At 39.5% G+C, this 21468-nt stretch overlaps 1 protein-coding gene across 11 annotated transcripts in view; it reads left to right on the forward strand.

Moving 5' to 3' along the window:
* Positions 1-21468, forward strand: part of IL1RAPL2 (interleukin 1 receptor accessory protein like 2) — a 419062-nt gene that overhangs the window by 258536 nt on the left and 139058 nt on the right. For all 11 annotated transcript variants that reach the window (XM_064669936.1, XM_064669938.1, XM_064669939.1 and 8 more), the window contains one exon: positions 975-1128. In XM_064669936.1, the coding sequence (XP_064526006.1) occupies positions 975-1128 (154 nt within the window). The remainder of the gene's footprint in view (positions 1-974; positions 1129-21468) is intronic.

Raw genomic sequence — 21468 nt, forward strand, 5'->3', positions numbered from 1 at the left:
AGAGAACTGAGAAAAGTGTGATTTTGTTGCAGGCAGAACAGGCTTGATGCTAAATACATTTAGAGGCAGTAAGTATAAAATTTAAGGTGCCATTTTCAAGAGAGAGTTGAGCCCCTGCTTTTAGTTCAGAGCATTCCAAGAACTATTCCATCATGAGTACAATTCATGTGGAAGGTGACTGATCTGCCTGCAAGGATGTGGTTTGTTAGGAAAGGGAGAGCCTCTTCTGGCACTGTATCACACCCTATACAGAAGGACTCAAATGCTGTTCCAGTAGGACCACAGTTTATAGTGATGAACTGAAATCTGCAAACAACAGCTAAGGACTGCCTGGGGAAGTCCACGGGAGTTGCAGGCCATCAGTACCATGTACTGCATCAGAGGACACATGTGGGGGTGATATTACATAGAACCTAGTGATGGGGAAAAGCTGAATCAGAGCTCATCAGATGCTAGAGAAGCCAGTGATGAGAAACAAGACTGTTGGGAAACCAGTTTTTTGAATTCTCTTGCTCACAAAACTGCTGTTCTTCCTGTCTGCTTCTATTGGTAAATGGTTCTAGCCTGGGACTATGTGTAAAGTTTGCCTCCAGGCTAACTCTTAACAAATGTTGCCCTTACCCCCTTCAAACAGAGATGTATTTTAATGGTCTGTCCTAAAGTAGAGGTCTTGGCAGTTGTTATCAAGAAAAAGAGAAGATACTTAACCATTGCTTCAGGGCACCATGTATTAAACACAACCCATGTGATACAGTAGGAATTACTGAACCTTAAAAACATTCCTGTTTAATTCCAGCCTTTGAATTAATTCCAGTTTCAGATCTCTGTGCTTTCTGAAATTATATTTGAATTTTAATTGCAAAATATATCAAGGTGGTTGTTTACTTGTATATATAATACTGAAAATCTGATCAGGCAACACTGTCTTATGTTGTACAAGCCGAGTAATTTTGGCAATGGATTTTTTTCTGCAGGAATGTAAGCCAAAAATGTGGAGAAGCGTTGTAATTCAGAAAGGAAATACTCTCTTAATTCAAGAGGTCCAGGAAGAAGATGGAGGAAATTACACCTGTGAACTAAAGTTTGAAGGCAAGCTTATACGAAGGACGGTTGAATTGAAGGTTACTGGTAAGAATCTTTGTTCTGTGCCAATAGAAAAAACAAAGCTTTGAAATAATAAGAAAAAGTGGGTTTCACATGTCAGTGAATCTGTTTGATAGAAGTAAGTCCAAAGCAAATCCCAGTAGCTGAGCAGTCCAAAACTCGGGGAAATTTATATGAAGATCTTACAAAATTTCACAGAAGAATATTCCTGCCTTTTTCTCTGTACAGAACCTGGAAATGCTAGCTATAAAGCAAAAGGTAGAGCAGACCTAAGTCCTCCATATACACTGGAATTAACTCAGACTCCACTTTGGTCTTCAGTGCTGAATGGAGGAAAGGTTGACTGAAGCTGTAAAACAGGCTTTTGGTGAGGCTTTTAGTCCTGGAATAAACACAAGCAAAAGAGACATCTTCAACCATTAATTTTTTTTTATGAGTGATTGTTCCATATTTTTAAGCTTTGGTTTAATTCATGATGGTCAGCTTCTAGCTTCAGTCTGTGGTTTGTCTTTAGTGAAGAGTATGGCACAACCTATTTCAAGAATGAAGTTATGAACATTGGACTGTCAAGGGAAAGTAACCTGCTTATGAGGAGGTCATACACTGTGTGGTTCTGACTCCATGTAATATGTACTAGACAAGAGTGTTTTTCTGTCTCTTTTTGCCAGGTACCGAAAATGAATGGGTAAAAAAGTATTGTCTACAGATATAATCCTGTTCCCTTTCCAGTCCACTGTACAATATGACATCTATAATTATTATTTTGCCTTCTGTGTCTGTGGAACTTTGCGAGTATCTGAAAACTGTTGAGGTTTTCTTCAGCCTTTCACACAAAACCATATAAACAAATGGTTAGGTATTTTTCCAACTGTATTTCAACATACTAATTAAAATGGGGCCCTACTTAAAGCAATGAGAAGTAGAATTCCAGTTTCTTATATCGAACTTAATTGGTCCATATGATGTTTCTCATATGTTCTTGAAATAAAATTCTTCCCTTTATTTTGAGTGGAACTCATTTTTTTTTTATTCTTATTCTTATTCCTCATTTTCAATGAGTTCTTTTCCCTGTGTGCCATATTCATATATCATATGACTCTTTATTGTCCATTTTTGACCATGGACAGATCTCTACAGTATTGATTCAACCTACCTGACCCCAGACCTGTCAAATGAAGATATAATACCTACCTTGTGGATAGTTGCTACCCTAAGTAGCATGCTGGTCTTCAACCAGATTGTGAACTAAGTTTGACAAAGTGAAAATGAGATGCATTTAATTCAATTCCCCATGAAGGGTAGTCTATGCTCTCTCTCTCATCATGACCTTGCTAGAAGTCATGTGTTCTCTGTATTATTTAAACACTGTAGTACATTCATACTTCAGAATTTAAGGAATTTGTCCTAAATTAGCTATAGTATTTATTAAAACTATTTCTTTTATTAAAAAAATTACGACCTGAATTATTTAAAATGTAATATGAAATATGTACGTGTTCTCAGTTTTGCAAAATGCTTGAGAAGCAGATTTTTCCCCTTGTAATTTGGTGTGAAGTTCATGTTGCATTAAATTTCATTTAGTTTATAAAAGCACATATGTTAGTAAACACCTTTTCCAGATGGAAATGTTCGGAAGACTGTCTGTTTGGGATTCATCCTTAGTGTTGCTTAAGGATTTATTTCAAGTAGAGACTTTTGATTAGGGGCACCACCCTGCTCTTATTAGTTATCCATCAAACTTCCAGTGATGTCATTAGAGCTGTTAGAAGCTGCTGCCTTAATTTTCTGTGCCGAAGTGTCAGTGCAATTGCCTGACTGGCTGTGGCTGTGGCAGGGAGATCCAAGGGTGGCGTGTGCTGGTCCTCAGGCACTGCTTTACTCGGGTCCTGTCTTGCCTTCTTGCTTTTGCAGACCCAACTGGAAGATTTCAGTGGGCCAGTCAGAGGTAGGAGGGAAGTTCTACTCCCTTTCTTCTCCTGTGACTAAGTCATAGTATGAGCAACTGTGAGATTTGTAAGAAAAATAAAATCTCTGGAGTCGTAGATGGAAACTGAAAGCCACCAATGTGATGTCTGGCTACAGGGGGAAAGACTGAGGGACCTGAGTGGTATTAGTAGGTGAGCAGAGCACAAAGCAAACAGGTCAGGTGGCATTTGTGGAAAGGGGCAGTTGGACTACACATGGGTACTGTGTGGGGCTGGCAGTGTTATCGTGTGGGTGGTTGAGTGTGATTCAGATAATAAAAGGCTTCAACGGCTGTAGCTCTTCGGGGTTGTAAAGGCAAGGCTTGCAGCCTAGAATATATTACAAAAATATTTTGACACAAAGTATTTATAGGGACAAAATCCTGAGCTACAATACAGCACTAATGAGCATTGCCTAAATCTTGGTGTTTGGGTGCATTTAACAATAATAGATTGTCAACAAAACAGCTTTTTCATCACTAGTTCTTCATGGGTTTGTTACATTATGCAGACAGATGTGAAACAAGTCTTGTCAGCCATTTTTTGCTGAAGAAACATGACAACAGTGTTATTTCTTAGCAAATAACATGTAACCCTTCAATCTATGTAAAAAAAAAATATAGATACAATTTCACTTTGCTTCTCATTGTGGACAAAAAAGTGAGGTTAGCAACTGTGAGGTTAGCAACTGTTTAGCGTTCTAAAACCTAAAAAATGTAACAGAAACTTCATTTTTAATTAGATAATAGATTAGACTGCCCTCATATAGAAAAAAATGAATTCACTAATATAAAGTTAATCTACAGATAACCTACAATATCAGAATTTATTAGTTTTTAATCAGATTACAGCTGTTCAGGAATATCAGCAATCATAAGCATGTTAATGAGTATTGTTAAATGACAGTGTTTATTGAAGAACAATTATACTGTTCAGATAAAAAGAAAAACCCAAATGTAAAAAGTCACATTGGTTTTAAAAGGCAATTTATGCAGCCTTCTGTTTTCCCCAGCCCTACCTCTATTTTGATGCACAGCAATATTTTAGTAGCAGCGGAGGTGAAAAGGTACAATTGTAAAAAAACCACCTGCTATGTTTACCTACTGCTTCTGCCCTCTTTTTGTTTTGGGCCACTGATCTGTAAGGAGACAGGCTGAGAAGATGTATGGAGATGTATGTTGGGAAAGGGTAACCCCCCTGAGAAAGGAGCAAAACCTGCTTGTCAGGGCAGATGGGGCAGTTTTGCAGGGATGTGCTTTCCCATGGCCAGCTATGCTAGTGAGAGAATTGCCTTCTTCTTTCTGTTGCCTGTGAAAAGAGGTGATTTGTGAACTTATACTGGTGAATTATTTTCCAGTTTGACAGCAGAAAGTGGCCATCTGACCAACTTCATAAAGTGCTGGTGATGGATTGGAGTGGCATGCAGGAATTACTGAACCACTCTGTCCAGCAGCCCTGTCCTCCAAGTTTCCTTCAGTCTCTACTCTGGCATGTTCTTCATAGGCTGCTAAAATGCCTGGCTGTTCCTAAAAGTCATTTATGCAGCAATATTTGTTTTGACCATCGTAAATGACAAATTATTCCACATGGCTACATGAATCGAATGATTCCGCCTGAATTCACTCTTTGCTCACAGTTTTTCAATTAAATTCTTTCAAGTCTCATTACATTGCTCACTTTTCAAATTACACCTGCTGCTGTTGCTACATTTTGTTTGTGGGTTTGGGACCCCTTTATTAGCACAAGCAGTTGATGGCAATTTGCTATTGTTAAGCCAAGGGAGTGAATTGGATTTAGAAAGGCAAACGATTAGTTGTACTTTCCGGCAGCTCTAGGGACGTACAGTGAGAAGCTACCTCAAAATAGGTGAGGATATGAGCTAAAAGTATGTCCATTGTTTGGTGGCAGTTTCTTTTCTGCGCATTTTTAATGCTCTGCAAACTGGGTATGCTGTTTTACATTATTGGAAGTCTAGTGACACCTTGGCAGCAATCACTGGGTGCCGATCAGTACAAATTTACACCTGTAGTATTCTGTAGTTCACTCTAAGCCTTATCAATTTACAGGAGATAAAGTATTGCCACCACAATCATACAAATGACATGTTGACTGACAACATTTTTGGCTGTTGACAGTTTCCAGAACAACCAAAGCAAGAAGTGTTAAGATAAATTAAAAGCTTATTTAAACTGAGCTGTAGCTGTAACATGTCCTCTGAAATTCAGACTTTTATAAGGGATTTATAGAACTGGTATTTGCTTAAAAATCTGAAAACGTGTAATTGTGATTCTCTCCCAGTGGCATTGTGTTTTGGCACAAGCAGTTTAGTAATCTGCAATGAATTTGTGAAATGGTTCAATGTTGCTTAAAAAGTTACTTATCCAAAAAACCAGTTTATCTCTGAAAGGTCACTGAGCTCTGAATATCACTGTGTAGATGTACACAAAAGCAGGGCCAGCATAAGACACAGGTTAGAACAGCAGGTGGCTGAGGAATAGGAGCAGATAAGCTGAATATATTCAGCAGTTTTCTGCAGTGACAGGTACTGTGCTAAGGACATGCCTGTCGCACAGAGCTCTGGTCTGTAGGGATTCCTGAGTTAAGCTCTGAAGGAGCTTTTCCAGCAGAGCTAGTTAACATGTTTTCATGGCTCTTAGTACCCAAATTAACTCTGACATCTCTGCCTGGCATTGCACTCCGTAGAGAAGGCAGAGCCTCCAGGTCCTGGTAGAGGCTAGATACACTCTCACTCTTCCATTGTTGCCTCATATTCTAAGCTCCAGAGCTTTTTCTTTGGAGATGGGATGAAATAGCTGTTGTTACCGCTGTTGTATCATCAAATAAAGCAGTAACATGTCAATTAGAGCACTGTATGAAAATGACATTAATTTCAATTTATGTAATTTTAACATCAAAGATCATATTGCAACATTTTGCATTTCTTATTTTGTTATGTCACATTACTTCTTTGTTGTGAGCCGAGATGTTTTAATTTGATTTGTGGCTGTATAATTTTAATAACGCATATAGCTACTAATGTATATTACTGGAATTTTTCAGCATTTCTAAAATGAGATGTTTTGATAGTTCCTATTAAAAATTTTTTTAATTGATATTTCACAGGATGTTTCTTGTGCAATGCCTAAATTTTCACCAAATGTAGACTATATTTCCTGGCAACACTCAATATCATACCTTATCCCTGGGATCTGGGAGTTGCTTGGAGTGCAGGGGTGTTTAATTGCTGATTTTGGCCAGCAGCTCTGGTGAGAACTGTTAGCTCCCCACTCTCTTATTTATTTGTATTTTCAAGCATGGGTCAGAGAGCCTGTTGTCTCAAATAAAGCAGAAAACATTTCAAGGAAAGCCTAAAGCAGCCTGTGAATTTTCCTGATGAAACAGCCTGAAAAGCACTCCAAGGTAAAACATGGTGACGTGCGTATGGTGGAAGTTAGTCTGGCCTTCAGGGCTTACTCCTCCTCACATACTTGCATGTCCAGTGCTGATGGGCACGGGAAGTGTTTGCTGTAGTTGGAGCTGTCTCCTTTTTCCTGGAAACAGATGCTTCTTCTAGAGAGTTCTTTTTTTAGCTCCACATCTCCAAATGAAAAACTTCCCTTATTTAGGGTTCAAGAATTCTAAAGCGGTGTTGAAGCTGTCAGCAGCTGTTGGACCCAAGAACATGCTTTTCCTTCTTTCCTTCCTCTTCTGGCTTGGCAGATTTAGCCTTTCTTTCCCTGCTAAGAACAATGTTCAGCTCACTCCCAGTGCTTGGCAGTCTGACATATGGCCTAGGGTACCTGTCCCCCATCGTATCCCATGCCAGTGTTGTAGCTAGAGCCTCCTCTTGGCAGGAAATGTGCTGTTTCCAGCTGAAGACCCAACTTCTGCTCCCCGAAACTTCTTGGGGAACTGCTGGAGTACAGTCAGAGAACACTGGAATATTGGCACTTCCTACTTCAGAACCCAATTTTGTACTTAACAAGCTAGTTTGTCCATGATTTGTAACTCCCTCCCATACTTACTAATACAGACAGCAAATCACTGTGCAGAAGGCTTCCAATGCAAGGGGGTGATTGATGTTTGCACTGTCTCCAGGGAGAAGGGGGTCACACTGTGTCTTTCCTGATGCCTGTCTGTGTGCCATGGTGGGCTTTAGGTATCATTCTCTAATAGCATCACAAAGCAAGATTGAATGTTTAACCAGAGGTGTTGAGCTCAAAATAAAGTATGCATTTTCAGATTTTCATCAAATATAGCATAAGCAGTTTGTTGAGCCAACAAACTGGTAAGATTTTCATAGGGACTTACATTTCCTTTTTAATTACTGTTAGTACTTGCCATCAACTAATGTGGTATTTATAGTGGTAGAGGCAACAAGGCCTTCTTTCCTTCTGGAAAACACCTTTCAATATTCTTTTGTAATAGAACTTTTACCAATATTTGAGTCCAAAAGAGAATAAAGGGGAAAAAAATCTACATAAACCAATTGTTTGGAAGAAAATATTTACATAACAAAAGACAAAGAGAACAGCAACTTGCTTATGACTACAGTTAAAATAACTGTGAAAATGAGATACTTTTTAATTTGGAAGAGAAATCTTAAAGGTGAACAAGTTAAATCTGCAGAAATTCTGTACTTCTGGGAGGGATACTACAGATTGTTTGGAAATAGAAAATCCTTCCTATTCCTTCTAATATTGACATGTTAAAATATATAACATTTACATCATATCTGAAGTGACATTTTCTTGCTCATATAAGTTACACATTTCCATAGCAAGATTTCATCTCTTCTTCCCATTTGCAATATCTTAACACAGTCAGGGCATCACTTTTTCATTAAATGCAAAGGACAGCAAAAAGCCTGCCCAAATTAAGTTTTTAGTGAGAATCTCAAACTTTAAAGATCTGTGGTAGGAGATCCTGTCCTTAGCATTTCCTCTGCTGCTCTTTCTTATAAATAATGCATTGGATTTTCTAGTATTTTTATTTTCTAAAGGAAACCTTCCTTTTTGTGACAAAAAGCAAGCCAGAAATGGGTTAAGTGCTGACAAATACAGTACTAAAAGACCAGGAAATGAATTTCACAGCTGGGTTCTCAAACCATTGCCAAAATAACTATCTATTTAAAGCAACATATAGGAAGTGCCAAAAAATTAGAGTTTTCTTTTGATATATTTTGTGTGGTTTGTATTAATTTTTATCAAGGTCTTTGTTTTGTAAATATTAGCTTTCTATTTCTTACAGTAAAGTATTTCTCTTAAACCTTTAATTTCAGTTCTGATTTGTTACATGTCTGGCCAGCACCATCCCGTTAACTGCTGCAGACAGCTAAGCATGTTTCTGTGGTCAAAGCACACTTAATAGCCACTAATTTCTGTAGTGACTTTAATTTTTCTAGCTACCTCAGGCAAGCCCACTTGTGATCCAGCAAGAGAAATGTGTGCATTTACTTTTGACCTCATTTGGAAAATGGAGTGGCTTCTCTGCCTTTTTCAGAATATTCCTTGTTCAACCATGCAAAAGCCCCATCATAAATCTGCAGCAACTTCTGTGTCTGTGAAGAGTCAACAGGAAAATTCAATCCAGAGCACGGTGTCAGTACAATGCAGGTGCCCATTCACCTGGAAGAAGTGACACAGCTGGTCGTGTTCTCTCTTTTAACATCTCCTTTTCACCTTACACCCAGCAAGGTCCTTATAAATTGACCAGGCTCTGCTGCTTTCAGGAGCACCTTATCAGAGTCTGTAAGCTGAGGATCTGGACAGTGTCTGAAGGATGCATGTGCCCATTTGTGGTTGCTGTGTGAACTGTGTCGCCGTTGAAGTGACAACACAGTATATCCACAAGGATAAAAGCTCCTTCATTTTCAGTCCCTCAAATGATCCAGATTGATGACTTTTCCATTCACCAGTGTGACCTGTTAATACAGGGCTCATGAAAAACAAGTTTGGAAGATAAACATTAAGTATTACCTCCATATTTCCTGGAGAAAGTGCACGTTCTAAGGGCAATGAGAAATGTAGCAATATGCTGCAGTCTATGAATTATATATAGTGTCAGTACTCTTGGCGCTTTACTTACAGCTTCACAGACTGCCTTCCTGGCTCATGAACATGCAAAGTAATTAGAATGGCAAATAGCATTAGTTTTTATTGACCTATGTTGCCCCCTAGTTCTCTGTCATGTTCTTGAACATCATGCTTTTTTCCTTCCACCTTAAATCAGCAGTTTGCAGTTTGTAGCATTGATTATTTGGTGTTGTCTAATTTATTGACGCGGACAGCCAAAGCTTCCACAGTTGTTATCAGTTGCTCATTTATCCCATGATCTGCCATTGTGCACAGCAACCGTAGCTTGCTGAATCACTTGCTCTGTACTGTAAATGTCAGATACGAGCTCCCACTTTAAAAACTGTCTTTTATTCTGGGAGCTACTGAGCCACGTTCTCTAAGTGTATTGTGCCTTCAGTAGTGGAGGTGACTTGGTATAAATGATAGGACTGTGAGGTTTTTTGCCCACAACAGTGAGGTAAAGCACAGCCACTGAAATAAACTTGTACATTTTCATTTCCTATATAAGAGAGGTTTCCTTCATCATGAAAATGTAGGCTGGATGCTCATTCTTCTTTATTAATAATAGATAGGCAGATAGATGCACAGACATGAAATAACGCTGCCTCTGAAACCATTTTGCTAATGGTAAAATAGATACACATGAATGAGCAGATTGCTTTTCCCACTGAAAATGCAGCTTTCCCACCCAGAGAAACTGCAAATCTTGCCTAATGTTTTGTCTCATAAGAAAAGCCTGAGAATAGGAAGCAATGACTGTCTAGTTCCTGTGAAATGGCTGGAGAAATTTTAATAGGTGAATTGCAGTAACTTTAACTGGGATCAGGGTTATGTTTTCGCAGCACAATGTTGACGCCTTTCAGAGCTGGTTTGTGCTGCTTGGCACTTGTGGCTTTGTATCTGAGATGAAAAGTTCTGCTGTGGAAGGAATAGTGCTCACTACTGAATTGTCAGCATTATTTCTTGCTGCAGTGATGTGATCCTCAAAGGTGCCTTATTCAAGTGCCTGTTTGGCCTGACCCTGTTTAGCTTATGAGATCTGACAGTAGTAGTATTGCTTCAGGCTCTGATGTTGCTCTTATGAAGTTCACCAGAAGACTGGAGCTAATAACTTACTGGTGTTTGTTCAGTGCCTTGCAATTTTTAAGTTGAAAAGACATACAAAAATATGCTGGGTGTGTTAAGTAGCTTGTTTGTCTTTGATATCATGGAACAGGATGGAAAACATGTTCTTACTTTTTATCAGGACCAACCAAGCTATTTTTTGTCTTCGATAGTATTGACTGACCTCTTGCAAGCAGGAGAAAAATAAGCATTCAACTAAATTTGTATTTAGGCGTTTATGACTCCAGTGTATTTCAAAGGGATAGGTAGCTACTTGGTTACGTTAGACTTTCATGTGCTGACTTATTTACTGTGTGCGTTGAGTGGTTTTTGCAATGCAAGCATGTTTCAGTAAATAAAATCAATTTGCAGCCAATGGGAAGGGAGCAGTAAGTGATTTAACTTTTCATCTTTTCCTTTGGCTTAAAATGAAAAGCTCTCCAAGGTATTTTTTATGACAAGCCCTGTGGGCTGAAGTACTCTGAGAAAGTGCAGGAAATATAAAGTGCAGAATTGCAAACCAAAATGATTTAGCAGTAAAATTAAAAAACAATATAGTTATAAATTTCTAAGGCCGCTTTGGGTTCTTATCCTCTATTTTTTCTGTTACAGTCCAGCAATGGACCTAAAGGACTATTTCTGCTGGTAAAGGACAGTGTGGTCTGTGTGGTGTCTGATTTTATTTTATTCTGGCTGGTGCTCCTGCTCTTGTGTGGGTACCTGTCTGCCAGGAATTGGTCTGAGATAATTTCATAATGGATTGAGATGATAAAAGGGCTTTGGTTATATTGAAGGAGGCTGGATCCAAGCACCAGATGGCTTTTCATCTTTATACAGTACATATCACATTAGCAATCCAGTTGTGGGTAGTTGAGTCGCCCATCCTGGGCCAGGAGTGGTTATAGCTTCTGTCAGGGAAGGAACCAATTTGCCATAAGCCATATATGCCCTTACAACTTCTCTGGAATACACGTGCATGCTGCTTTTGTTTCTTATGTGGGAGAAGACGTGCATTTGGAACAAGGGAGGTGTGACTCTGCCAGGGATATGACAGGTCTGTAACCTCTGAGTGGACATAGTAACTGTATTTAGGCAGATGTGTTTAAGAAGAATATTGTTATCTGAATATAGGTATGTACATGTGAATGTGCAGTAAAGCAATCTCATTTAGAGACTTCATTTCAGTTGTGCTTCTCTTGGGACATGCACATGTTGCAGAAATACGGGCAACCTAATTTGTAAATAAAATAGGAATGAGGAGTGCTCAGTAAGTTTTTCGGCATGGTGTGGATGCCAGCAGGAGAGGAACAGAAATACCGTGGGAAGGATTAGATGGGCAGAGAGGAAGATCTTTGGTACTTGGTTGAGTTTTCTGATATAGAAATCTGTTTGAAACTGGCGGAAAACCTAACCAAAGCATCAGGTTGATGAAGAATTGTGAATTTTTGGAAAAAAACCAGGAGTTTTGTTGGAGAGGAATGTTAGCATTTGCCCCCTTATGAAATACTTTTTTCCTTTTGTAGCAGGAATTCCATTCTGGGATAAACTGCAGCTTTTCTGTAGTGTTCTCCAGAGGGAGAGAATTCATTCTTTTTCTAGCTAAAAGACTTCTTGAAAAAGAAGCTGCCCTAGAGCTTTGGGCAGTGCTGCGCTCAGAGGAACTACTGTGATCACAGACTGCAGGTGGGAAGAGAGGTCAGTCTGGGAAGATGATGCTCAGGGATTAAAATTGTGGTGTCTGCACCTCCAGCAGTGACAAGGCCTGTTATGTTCTCACCTCTAACAGGTTTCATACAGCTCACACAAAGAAATGTTTTATAATTTACTCGTATACTGATATTAATACACTTGGGACTGTTTGTTTTAAACACTTATCAAAGAGAAATTTCTCTTCCATGTTAATGACTTCCCATACAGGACTATTCACGTTCCTGTAGATCATGCCCACATGACTGAAGCAGTACAGTAAAGCATGGAAGTATTTCCAACCATTCCCTCGAGGATAGTTATCAGTGCAGTGCCTTCGTTCCAGAAAAGCAGTCATGGAAGTCAAGTACACATATAATGTACATGTTGAATCGTTCTACCCATAGGGAAAAACGGCCCTTTGTTGGGGTTTTATTTTTGTTGTCTGCTTTTTCTCCACCTCCCAAACACGAATAATTCTATTCCTCACTGTCCACTGTTCTGGCAGTACAATGGGCATTGTGCATTTCATAAGTACATACAGAGGTTTTTGTCAGCTGGAGCTCATGATGTAGGGGAGAGGTTAATGGGACACATCATATTCTAAAGATAAGGAGTGGGAATTATATATATTAGTTTAATGTAGAGGATATGGACTGGAAAGAAAGTTGGTTCCTTTCCATTAAGTTGTGGGAGAGTCAGAGCAATGTCTTTGAGCACCACCAAAATCTCTGTCTATCTGCTACTGAATCTATACTCCCCATCAGCCCAGACCTCACTTTAATATTAAAAATGGTACTTGCTTTCTTTTTCTAGCCCTCGAAAGGGCTTTAATTCTTTCCCTTGTTCTGCCAGTGCTCTAGCTGCTACAGCTGTTGCTGTCACATTTAATAAGGACTTTGTAGAGTTTAAATATTGCGTTGCTTCACCAGCTTTTCTTTGGCACAGGAGAAAAGCTTTGTTGTTAAGATGAGATGCTTCTCACCAACACAGCTGCTGACACGTGGGTTTCAGCTGAAGGTGACAGGAACTTGTCACTTGCCCCAGTGTTCACGTGAAGCTCCCTGCAGTGCAAGTGCTGCCTGGCACAGTAACGCAGCCACTGATGGAGCTGGGAGCTTGCTGTGCTTCAGGGCAGACCCCATCCAGCACAGAGCCCTCACTGATTTGCCCCAGGACTGTGGTATTCAGAAATGTACCTCTTTCAAATGGAAATATAAAACTGACCACATTATGGTGGCTGGCCTACAGTTGTGCCATTACAGCGACTTTGTGGTCTCATATTTCTCATTTTAAAATCACTGGTGATACTTGGTTTGTTTTATGCAGTAAATAGGTAACTTTCCCTTGCTCACTCGTAGTCAAGGTGGGAAACAAGGCAGCAATGTGGACAGTAGCTTGACATTTTAAAATGTCAGAAGGAGGAGGCAGTGAGACTAAAACTTGATGTCCTCATACCTACAGTAACTGAACTGCTTATTGAAATATTCTTCTCCCCAGCCTTGAGCTCTGTATGTGTCAATCCAGCTGAATATAATTGGGGCTGTTTACTTTGACAGACAGTCAAATTCAAGAAAAACATGGAAAAAACACTCAACCCCCACTCTTCAGTGTACTGCTGTATACCCTCCTGTGTGCATTGTATCTCTTCCCATTCTCCTTCCCCCCAAACTTTCCATCTCTCTGCACAACCAGGCTAGATATTTGCATTCATTCTCAATGTTAAACTGCATTAAAAAAGCCCACTTTCTTCCTGAAGCTATTCATCATCTTTCTGGACCTTTGATGACATCCTCTTCCTTTGATTCTGAATCATTCTCATGTTTTCAGTATGACAGACAGTGATTTTATTTTTTTTCCCCTAACATTACAAAAGGACCAACCTCTCTTGTTAGGATTTCTTTTGAAGTAGCCAGAGTGAAAAGAGCTGAGCTGCGGGATAGAAAAGTATTGCCAAAACATGACATTTTAAAAAAATTGATAATAAAGTCTAGGTTAAAAAAGAAGTTACTGTGCAATGCATATATTTTCATCCAAACATTACAGGCTGTTCTTTTGTTTGAATCTTCTGAGTGATGAAGGAAAACAGATAAGAGCTGTTAAGAGTTTTGGTAAAAATGCTACTTTTCAAGAGTATTATCAATTATATTTGGACACCTCATGGCATGTTTTTATCCTTTAAATAGGATTGGTTTTGGCTTAGTGTGCTTATACTGCTCTGATTCTGCCTTAATTCACAGACATTTGCATTTCTCTGCTTTCCCTCTTGGTGACATGCTTGGTGAATAACAGCTTGCTGGGTTTACATTATGAAAATAAGAAAAGGAAATGAAACTGCAGATCCTTATCTTCAAGAAAGATGCCTAAATTAGAGAAAATCTTTTTGTTGTTCTTGTGTTTGCTAAATATAAGGCGTAGTCAAATCCCAGAAGCTGACACAAGAAACATCTGCAGTTGGAAAGTGGCAGTTTGAATTCTCAAACCCATGACATAGCCATGCCCATTAAACCCAAATCAAAATGAAAGTTAAACCCAAACAGAGATTGTTTCCATCTTTGCATGTGAGGTTCTCTGTCATTCTAATGCTTGCTTGCATGTCTGGCTGAGAACTTACAACCAGGCTGTGCTATATTGTCCTGGGAAGAGAAAGAGGGACTCTCCAAAGGACAGGTGCTGTCAGTGATCCAGCATCAGTCATCCAAATCAGTCCAAAGACCTGGTGGAGAGCTGGAAGGAGGTGGCTAAAACAGGTGCCAAAAACAATCCAGGGCCTCAACTGGCCCAGATCAGCATTAGAAATCAAGAAGACAGTGCTGCTTTGTACTGACCAAGGGTCTTTATGTTTAATTCTCAGTTGGTTATTATGGAGGTGCGTAAAAAAAGTTCATCCTGTTGATTTAGATTCAGCTTGCAGCTTGTTGTATATGCAAAGGACCTTGCCACCAGAGAGGCCATTGCAAGATAACACAACAAGAGCAATTGTTCTCCTCTTATCTGAAGCCCTGGTGCACTGATTACTATTTAAAATTATTATTTAAAATGTTTGTCGTAAACCCTTTCATAGCAGGAGCACTTTTGAAGTATTAAATGCTATTTTCCTTTTAGCCAGAGCAAGGAACGAGGGGAGATGGAGTTGCTCGAAAGCACGTGGCTGCAGTTTCCTGTATGAGGCTCATTTGTCAAGATAACAGATGTGGTGCTGTAGGGATGGGGTTGTTGTCGTGTGTGCTGTTTATCACTGCAGGGGTTGTCCTGGAGGTGAGATGCACATGTAATATAAAGTGGTGGAGGAACGTAGCTCTGTTCTGTCTCAGTCAGAGGGCATGATGACTGTCCCAAGGGACAGGGCAGATGCCACCACACTGACGTGGTGCTGCATCCTTGCAGCACTCTCTGCACTGTCTGGTGGGCTGGCTGGCACAGCTCCCCTGCCCTGCCTGGGTGCTCCTGCACGGCTGACACAGGCACTGCTTGCTGGAGGCTCTCTGTGCTGCTGTCCATCGTGTCGTGTAGACACATATACAGTGTGCTCATTGTCTGAGCAGCTGCTAAAATTAAACATGTAAGTGCAAGATGTTTTTTACAGCCCCATTTTGATTTTCTCAAGGCAGCCATTTGTATTAGAGGTGGGAGGCTGAGATCTGGTCTGCAAGGGGGCTGGCTATAGCATCCTTTATAGTCATTTGTGTGAAGAACAAAGTTAATGAAATTGATAGTTGCATTAGTGTACATTTCATGGAAAACTGGTGCAAGGCTTTGAGTATTTTCGAAGTATTTTTTCTGCATTTGACCTTGGTTTTGAGTTTCTGACCTTGAAAAGAGAAAATGAGATATTTTTCTTGCAACAAAAATGGCGACAGCAAAATCAACTCTGGCCTCTGTTTGGAGCCTGAGAAATTTCAGCCTGAAAGGGGGAAATTCTAAGTCACTGACTTCCCACGAAAGGGCAACCTTGTAGAGTATGTGTATGTATAGCTGTAACCGTTGTAACAAAGACTAATGTGCTGCTGCCAAGGAAAACTCAAAATGGCAAAACATAATGTGAGAAGTGGAGGTGATAGAAAAGTAACCAAGTGAGTTAATAGGACAACGCTTGCAAGAAATCCATTGCAGCGTGAAACTGAAGTTAGGGTATTTGCCAGCTTCCTGAGATGAAGGGGATTATGCTCTGGACAGTCAATATCAGGAGCAAAAATCTAGGACGCAAAAGCAAACATGTACTAAACTGGTTTTCCTGGGGTAGTCTCTGACTGAAGAGCAATTAGATGGATGTGCCACTCCTGGACTCACTCTCTGTGTCACTGGAGAGGCAAACCATCTGAAATAAACAGTCTGGCTTCTGTTAATGTTAATCAGAGTACGATGTGTTGCCCTCAATGGTGTTCCACCAGTGGGCAGCTCAGTATTCAGTCTGTGGCAGACATAAAGTGCCAATCAGTGCTGGAGAAGAGCTGCTTGGATGCATAGGCTAACGAGTTAGAAAAGTAAGAGTTGAGGGGAGCTGACAAAAAAGAGCTTCCATTTTCATGGAAGAGAGTGAATTTTTGGTGGGTGTTAAGTTTCCTTTGCCATGAAGAGCAAGCTTTTGAAGCCATGCTTTGTTCCCAGCTGAAGAGAAACATATGCAGTTCGAGCTGGGGAAATTACCATGCGGTAAACTAGTCTCAAATGACTTTGCTGCTTCGTTTCATAGTTATAATTTTGGAAGCATATCACAGCAAAGGCCTTCATCCAGGACTAAGTTCAAATCAAGTTTCGAGTTTTGAAATTGAGGTATTTTGTGAAATCCCCAAGCATTTAAAAATAAATACCCCTGGAGAATTTAACAGATGAAAAATGTATTTTATGTTAAACAATTCATTCAAAAGATAAAAAAGAGAAGGGAAGAAACAGTTGTTTCTTAACTACAAAATAATCTATTAACTTTTGGATTGTCTTCTCATCTCTGCAGAAAGATGTGAGGACATTAAAATAAAAGTAGAAGTAGGAATGCATTTATACCAGGAGCAGGCATGCATATACATCTTGATGTGAATTGTTGAAATGATACCACATGCATGAGTTTGCTCAGAGGTCCTCATTGTCTGCCTCTCCATCTTCCTGATGGTTTAGCTGCTTGTGTGGAGAAACACTTTGGAGTTGCTTGAGCTTTCTGGTCTCAATTCTGACTCTAAAGTCCCTTACTCAGAAATGTCAGCATTGACCTTAATTGATTTCTGTGGGACCAAGGTTAAGCATGAAGCTGTTGCCCATCCCTTGACCAGCTGTCTGTTGCTGTTCAGCAAAACATAAACAAGGGTTTTATTCTGCTTGAAGTTGAGAAGGTTTAAGCACAATGCTTAAGGACAGCCACACAGTACAAGACTTTGGCAGAAGAGGAATGGAGTTTCAGAGAAGCAGTGCGTGTGAAAACCTGTGCAGAGCCCTCCTGTGTCCCAGGGCTGTCTGTGGTCACCTCCAGTGGCACATGTCAGAGCGCAGCTTTTCCAGCTGTGACAGCATGGCAGCTACAACTGTTGTTGTAAAACATCCAGTTCTTTTCCCTAATGCCCTCTAATGCCAAACACTTGAAAGTATATGGGAAACTTATGTTGAATCAATACCTTATGAATAAGGAAGCTTTTCTTACAGACCTCTTGATAGAAATGAGTGTTTGGCTCTTATATTGAACAAAGTGTACTTGTGCAGCAGTTTCATCTCTAAATGGCATTTTTAGCTGCAGCCACTAGAAACATAAATGACTAAAAACCATGCTCTGTTGTGAAGACCATGTTGAAAATAAAACTTGTCTTGTGCTCATGTACCAAGTAATAATGATAACAAAAAAAGCTGTTCAGAAAGTGCTACTATTTGAATTAGGCCTGTCTTCATCTCGTTAAAATAAATGTATTTATTAAGTATGCATATCTTTATCTCTTATGTAATGAGAAGAACAGAGCCATATCACAGATCCGCAGTGTCTTTTGTGCTCTACAAATTCGATGCGACAGTCACCAGACAAAAAAGTGATTTATACTGTGTCTTGTAATGGGTGGAATAATTAGCAGTGGTGGCATCCATCACTTCTACAACATGCTTATCTCAGAACTTTTCCATTGATTCAAGAGAAAAGCAGGAACAAACCACAGGAACTGAACAGTAAAAGTCTGTTATGTACTCGGTGCTTTAACTTGGTGTGTCTGATTGGACACCTGATTAACAGATCTCTACAGCTTGAACAAAGTGTGGCTTAGGAATGGGTTCAGTTCGTCAGAAATTAATGCTGCAAGGCTAAGAATGAGAGGAAAATAAGCACCATAACTGTCTATGGATTGTGAAGGCTGTCAAGGGGGTTTCAATTCTGTTTTCTGCCCAGACGCTTTGTTCACTGGGAGCATGATAAGCTAAAGATTTTGGAAGTTTCCTGTCATTGTAAAGCATGTGATCTTGGATTCAAAGAAGGAGACCATATCTTAACAAAATAGTGCACATGAGTAAATTGTTGCTCAGCTCTGGTGTAACTTCTCTCTGATTTCCAACACTGTTCATTCCTTCAAAACTTTTAAAACTTTTAGAAGTTTTTAAAAGTGAGAGCAATTGGGAGTCTGACTCTGACTCCATGCACTTCTCTTTCATTCTTTTGGCACAGGTGAGAAGTTGGGGTTACTGTATTTCCCTTCTGTTAAAAAGAAAAGTTTATTTTCTAGCTATGTTGGTTTTGAAAAATAGGGGAGCAATAATTCTGTACAAGACATGGGGATAATGACTCTCAGAAGGCAACTGTGGGAATCAAAATCAGTGGAATTAGTCTTTTTCTGTATTGAAAGTAAACAACAACAACAAATTACAAGTATGGGAGATGTCTGGGAAATATTAGGTACAAGATTTACGAATAGCTTACGTGCAGTATGAAATTGGCTGGCTAAAGATAATTTCAAGGTTAAAAGAGGAGGAGATAATTTCTGACTATAAATGATATTTGTAATTCTACAAAGGAAGTTTAAAAGGGCATTTGGATCTTGGGCTTCATCACCTGAGATAGTTCCTTTAACACTGATGCTACATCATTTGGTGTGAGGCGAAGGAAGGAAGAAGAGTTGGTTAGCAGAGCACCTAAAACAAAATCAGATGTACAGATTTTGAATATTTTACACAAGTAGATCTCAGATTAAGGATGGGACAGTTCCACACTTCCTCTCTAGGAAAGAAACAGTGAGAAGCTTGTTAATTTACGGGAGTACCTGTGAGAGCTCAGGGGAGGAAGTGTGGTTACCTCTAAAGCCCACAGCAGTTCACCAAAGAACGCATTCAGAAGAGCAGGAGGCAATAATACAGGTCATTGGAGAAACCATTACACATTGATATGAACCAATACTGGAGAATTTAGTCTGGAAAATCACAGAATCTGCAAAGGAAGGAACACAGGAAAGATGTTATGTTCACTGTTATTAAAATTGTACATTCACTTGTACGATTTGGGGGTTATTTCCATTATGATCCAAGCAGAGATTTCTTTCAAACAAGAATCTTTCTGGCCGCTGTAACTCAGCTCACATTCAGATGGAAAAGGAAGAAAATTGTTAGTTCTTTTGCCATTGAAAAGCAAAGGCCTTTAATTAAAGAGGGATATTTTTTGTGAAATACAAAATAATAAAACAAAACTTTTCTAGAGGTCATTGAAATTCAAAACACTGAGTTCTGGCATTAGTGCAGAAAGAAATGTAATATAAATATGTACAGAATGTCTGTCACTGCTCCCATTCCATGTTGGTTGTATTCTTAGAGCACATGCTGCTTTCTGCGAATCTGCTGACTGCTAAATAATCTTGTCATTTGCTGAGTTCCTGTAACAGCAGACACATAATCATCTGTTCAAAATAATTATGTAAGATTCTAGCTGATCTGAAGAGTGTCATATAGCTTTTTAGCCTATAATTAACATGGATATTTTCCAGCTTTGCTTTTTCACATAGAAATGGGAGCAGTTGTGTATTTTACTACATTTTTCTTTGCTAGAAGTCTACATTCCAAACTCTACAGAAAGCTGTGAAGGTTTTACACACTTGGTGCTATAAAACAATGCTTGATAAAACATATTTTCTGTTCAAGGACCCCAGTGAAATAGCAGAGCTCCACTGCACCTACTTAGATATTCTTTAAATAACTTTGAAAAAAAAAAGAATATGAACATTCTGTTAGGGTGCAAGTGTCTCTGGTTTTAGTGGACATAACTCTTCATGTGTTACTAAGGTGCTTGTGATCAGTGGGTTAGAAGAGATGGAATCCAGACTGGCAGAGAATGAGTTGTTGTCCCCACTAGTGGTTGACCCAGAATGATAAAAATACATCACTGCTGGTTGCCAGTAGCAGTACTCCTTTACCATGGCTGCTATGTGGCCTGCATGGAGATCTGAAATTGCCAAAACTTAAACCTTCCAGGTTTCAGCTGTGCTGCTCACTCTATTCAACTCATGACTTTGAACAAGTTATTAACTTTGGAGTGTGTCCTTTTCCCCTCCCAGTAAAAGCTTGAGCATACATACTGTATGTGCAGAGTGTAGGATAACCAGTGAATTCATGCTTCCAATATTCTGTAGGTAGAAGGATAAGAACTAACAATAATAGTTGTTATCTACCAGGGCTGTAACTCTGAATTCTTCCTGTGCTTGGCTTTGGCTAAAATGTTTTCATGTTTGGATAAGCCATCATGTAATTTCTGACAGTGTTTTAGCTGAAAATGTGGAGGTGATTGTAAGAAAGCCCATGCCCCGGCAAATAACTCTGACATAATTGGCAATATGCCAGCAGGACAGCGTTCACATAGCTTAGATTCATGCCAGTCCTAAGAAATAGAAGCTGGGGAAGAACAGTGGCCATGTACTGCTCTACAGTGTTACAGTATTGTCCTGCATCCAGACGCTTTTAGGATAAATCATACAAAATTCAGGTCTCTCCTGAAATCAGAAAAATGGTTATGGACAGAGACATAAATCAGTCACCTAGGGTATGAGGAGGATTGGTGCAGATCTTCCAGTTTTGGCCTGTGACTTTGGGTTCAGACTTGAAGGGTGCCTTGCAGCAGAGCACCTGATCTCAGGTGATAACACAGAACCCAGGGCTGTACACAGTGATAAATAACAGCAAGTAGTCTGTTCATCAGAGTCTCTGTGACATTATCACTCTTGTTAAAAAGGCAGCTCTATTCATGTAGTTCCATATTAGCAATTTTCTTCATAGAGAATAAAAATATCTGTGTGAGAGCCGTGTGATTGAAGTCTACTCAGAAGTTAGCCACTACAACAAGAGCAAAAATTTGCTGGTGAGGCCTGTTGGTGTTAAATCTCTCTGCAGACAGTGTCTGGTATCATTTTATTAGCAGATGAGATATGGTGTTAAAAATTATATCTATTGTACCCATCCCAGAGGCGTTCATTCAGAAGAGAGTAATGGAGCTCAGCTAACAAAAGAGATTTGTCCATTTGGACATGCTGAAGGGCCTTTAGATAAGAAATAATTCTCACATAAGCAGTTCCTGAGTTAAAATATTAATTTAT

The sequence above is a fragment of the Pseudopipra pipra genome, chromosome 13 (genome assembly GCF_036250125.1).
Source record: "Pseudopipra pipra isolate bDixPip1 chromosome 13, bDixPip1.hap1, whole genome shotgun sequence".
Taxonomy (NCBI): Eukaryota; Metazoa; Chordata; class Aves; order Passeriformes; family Pipridae; genus Pseudopipra; species Pseudopipra pipra.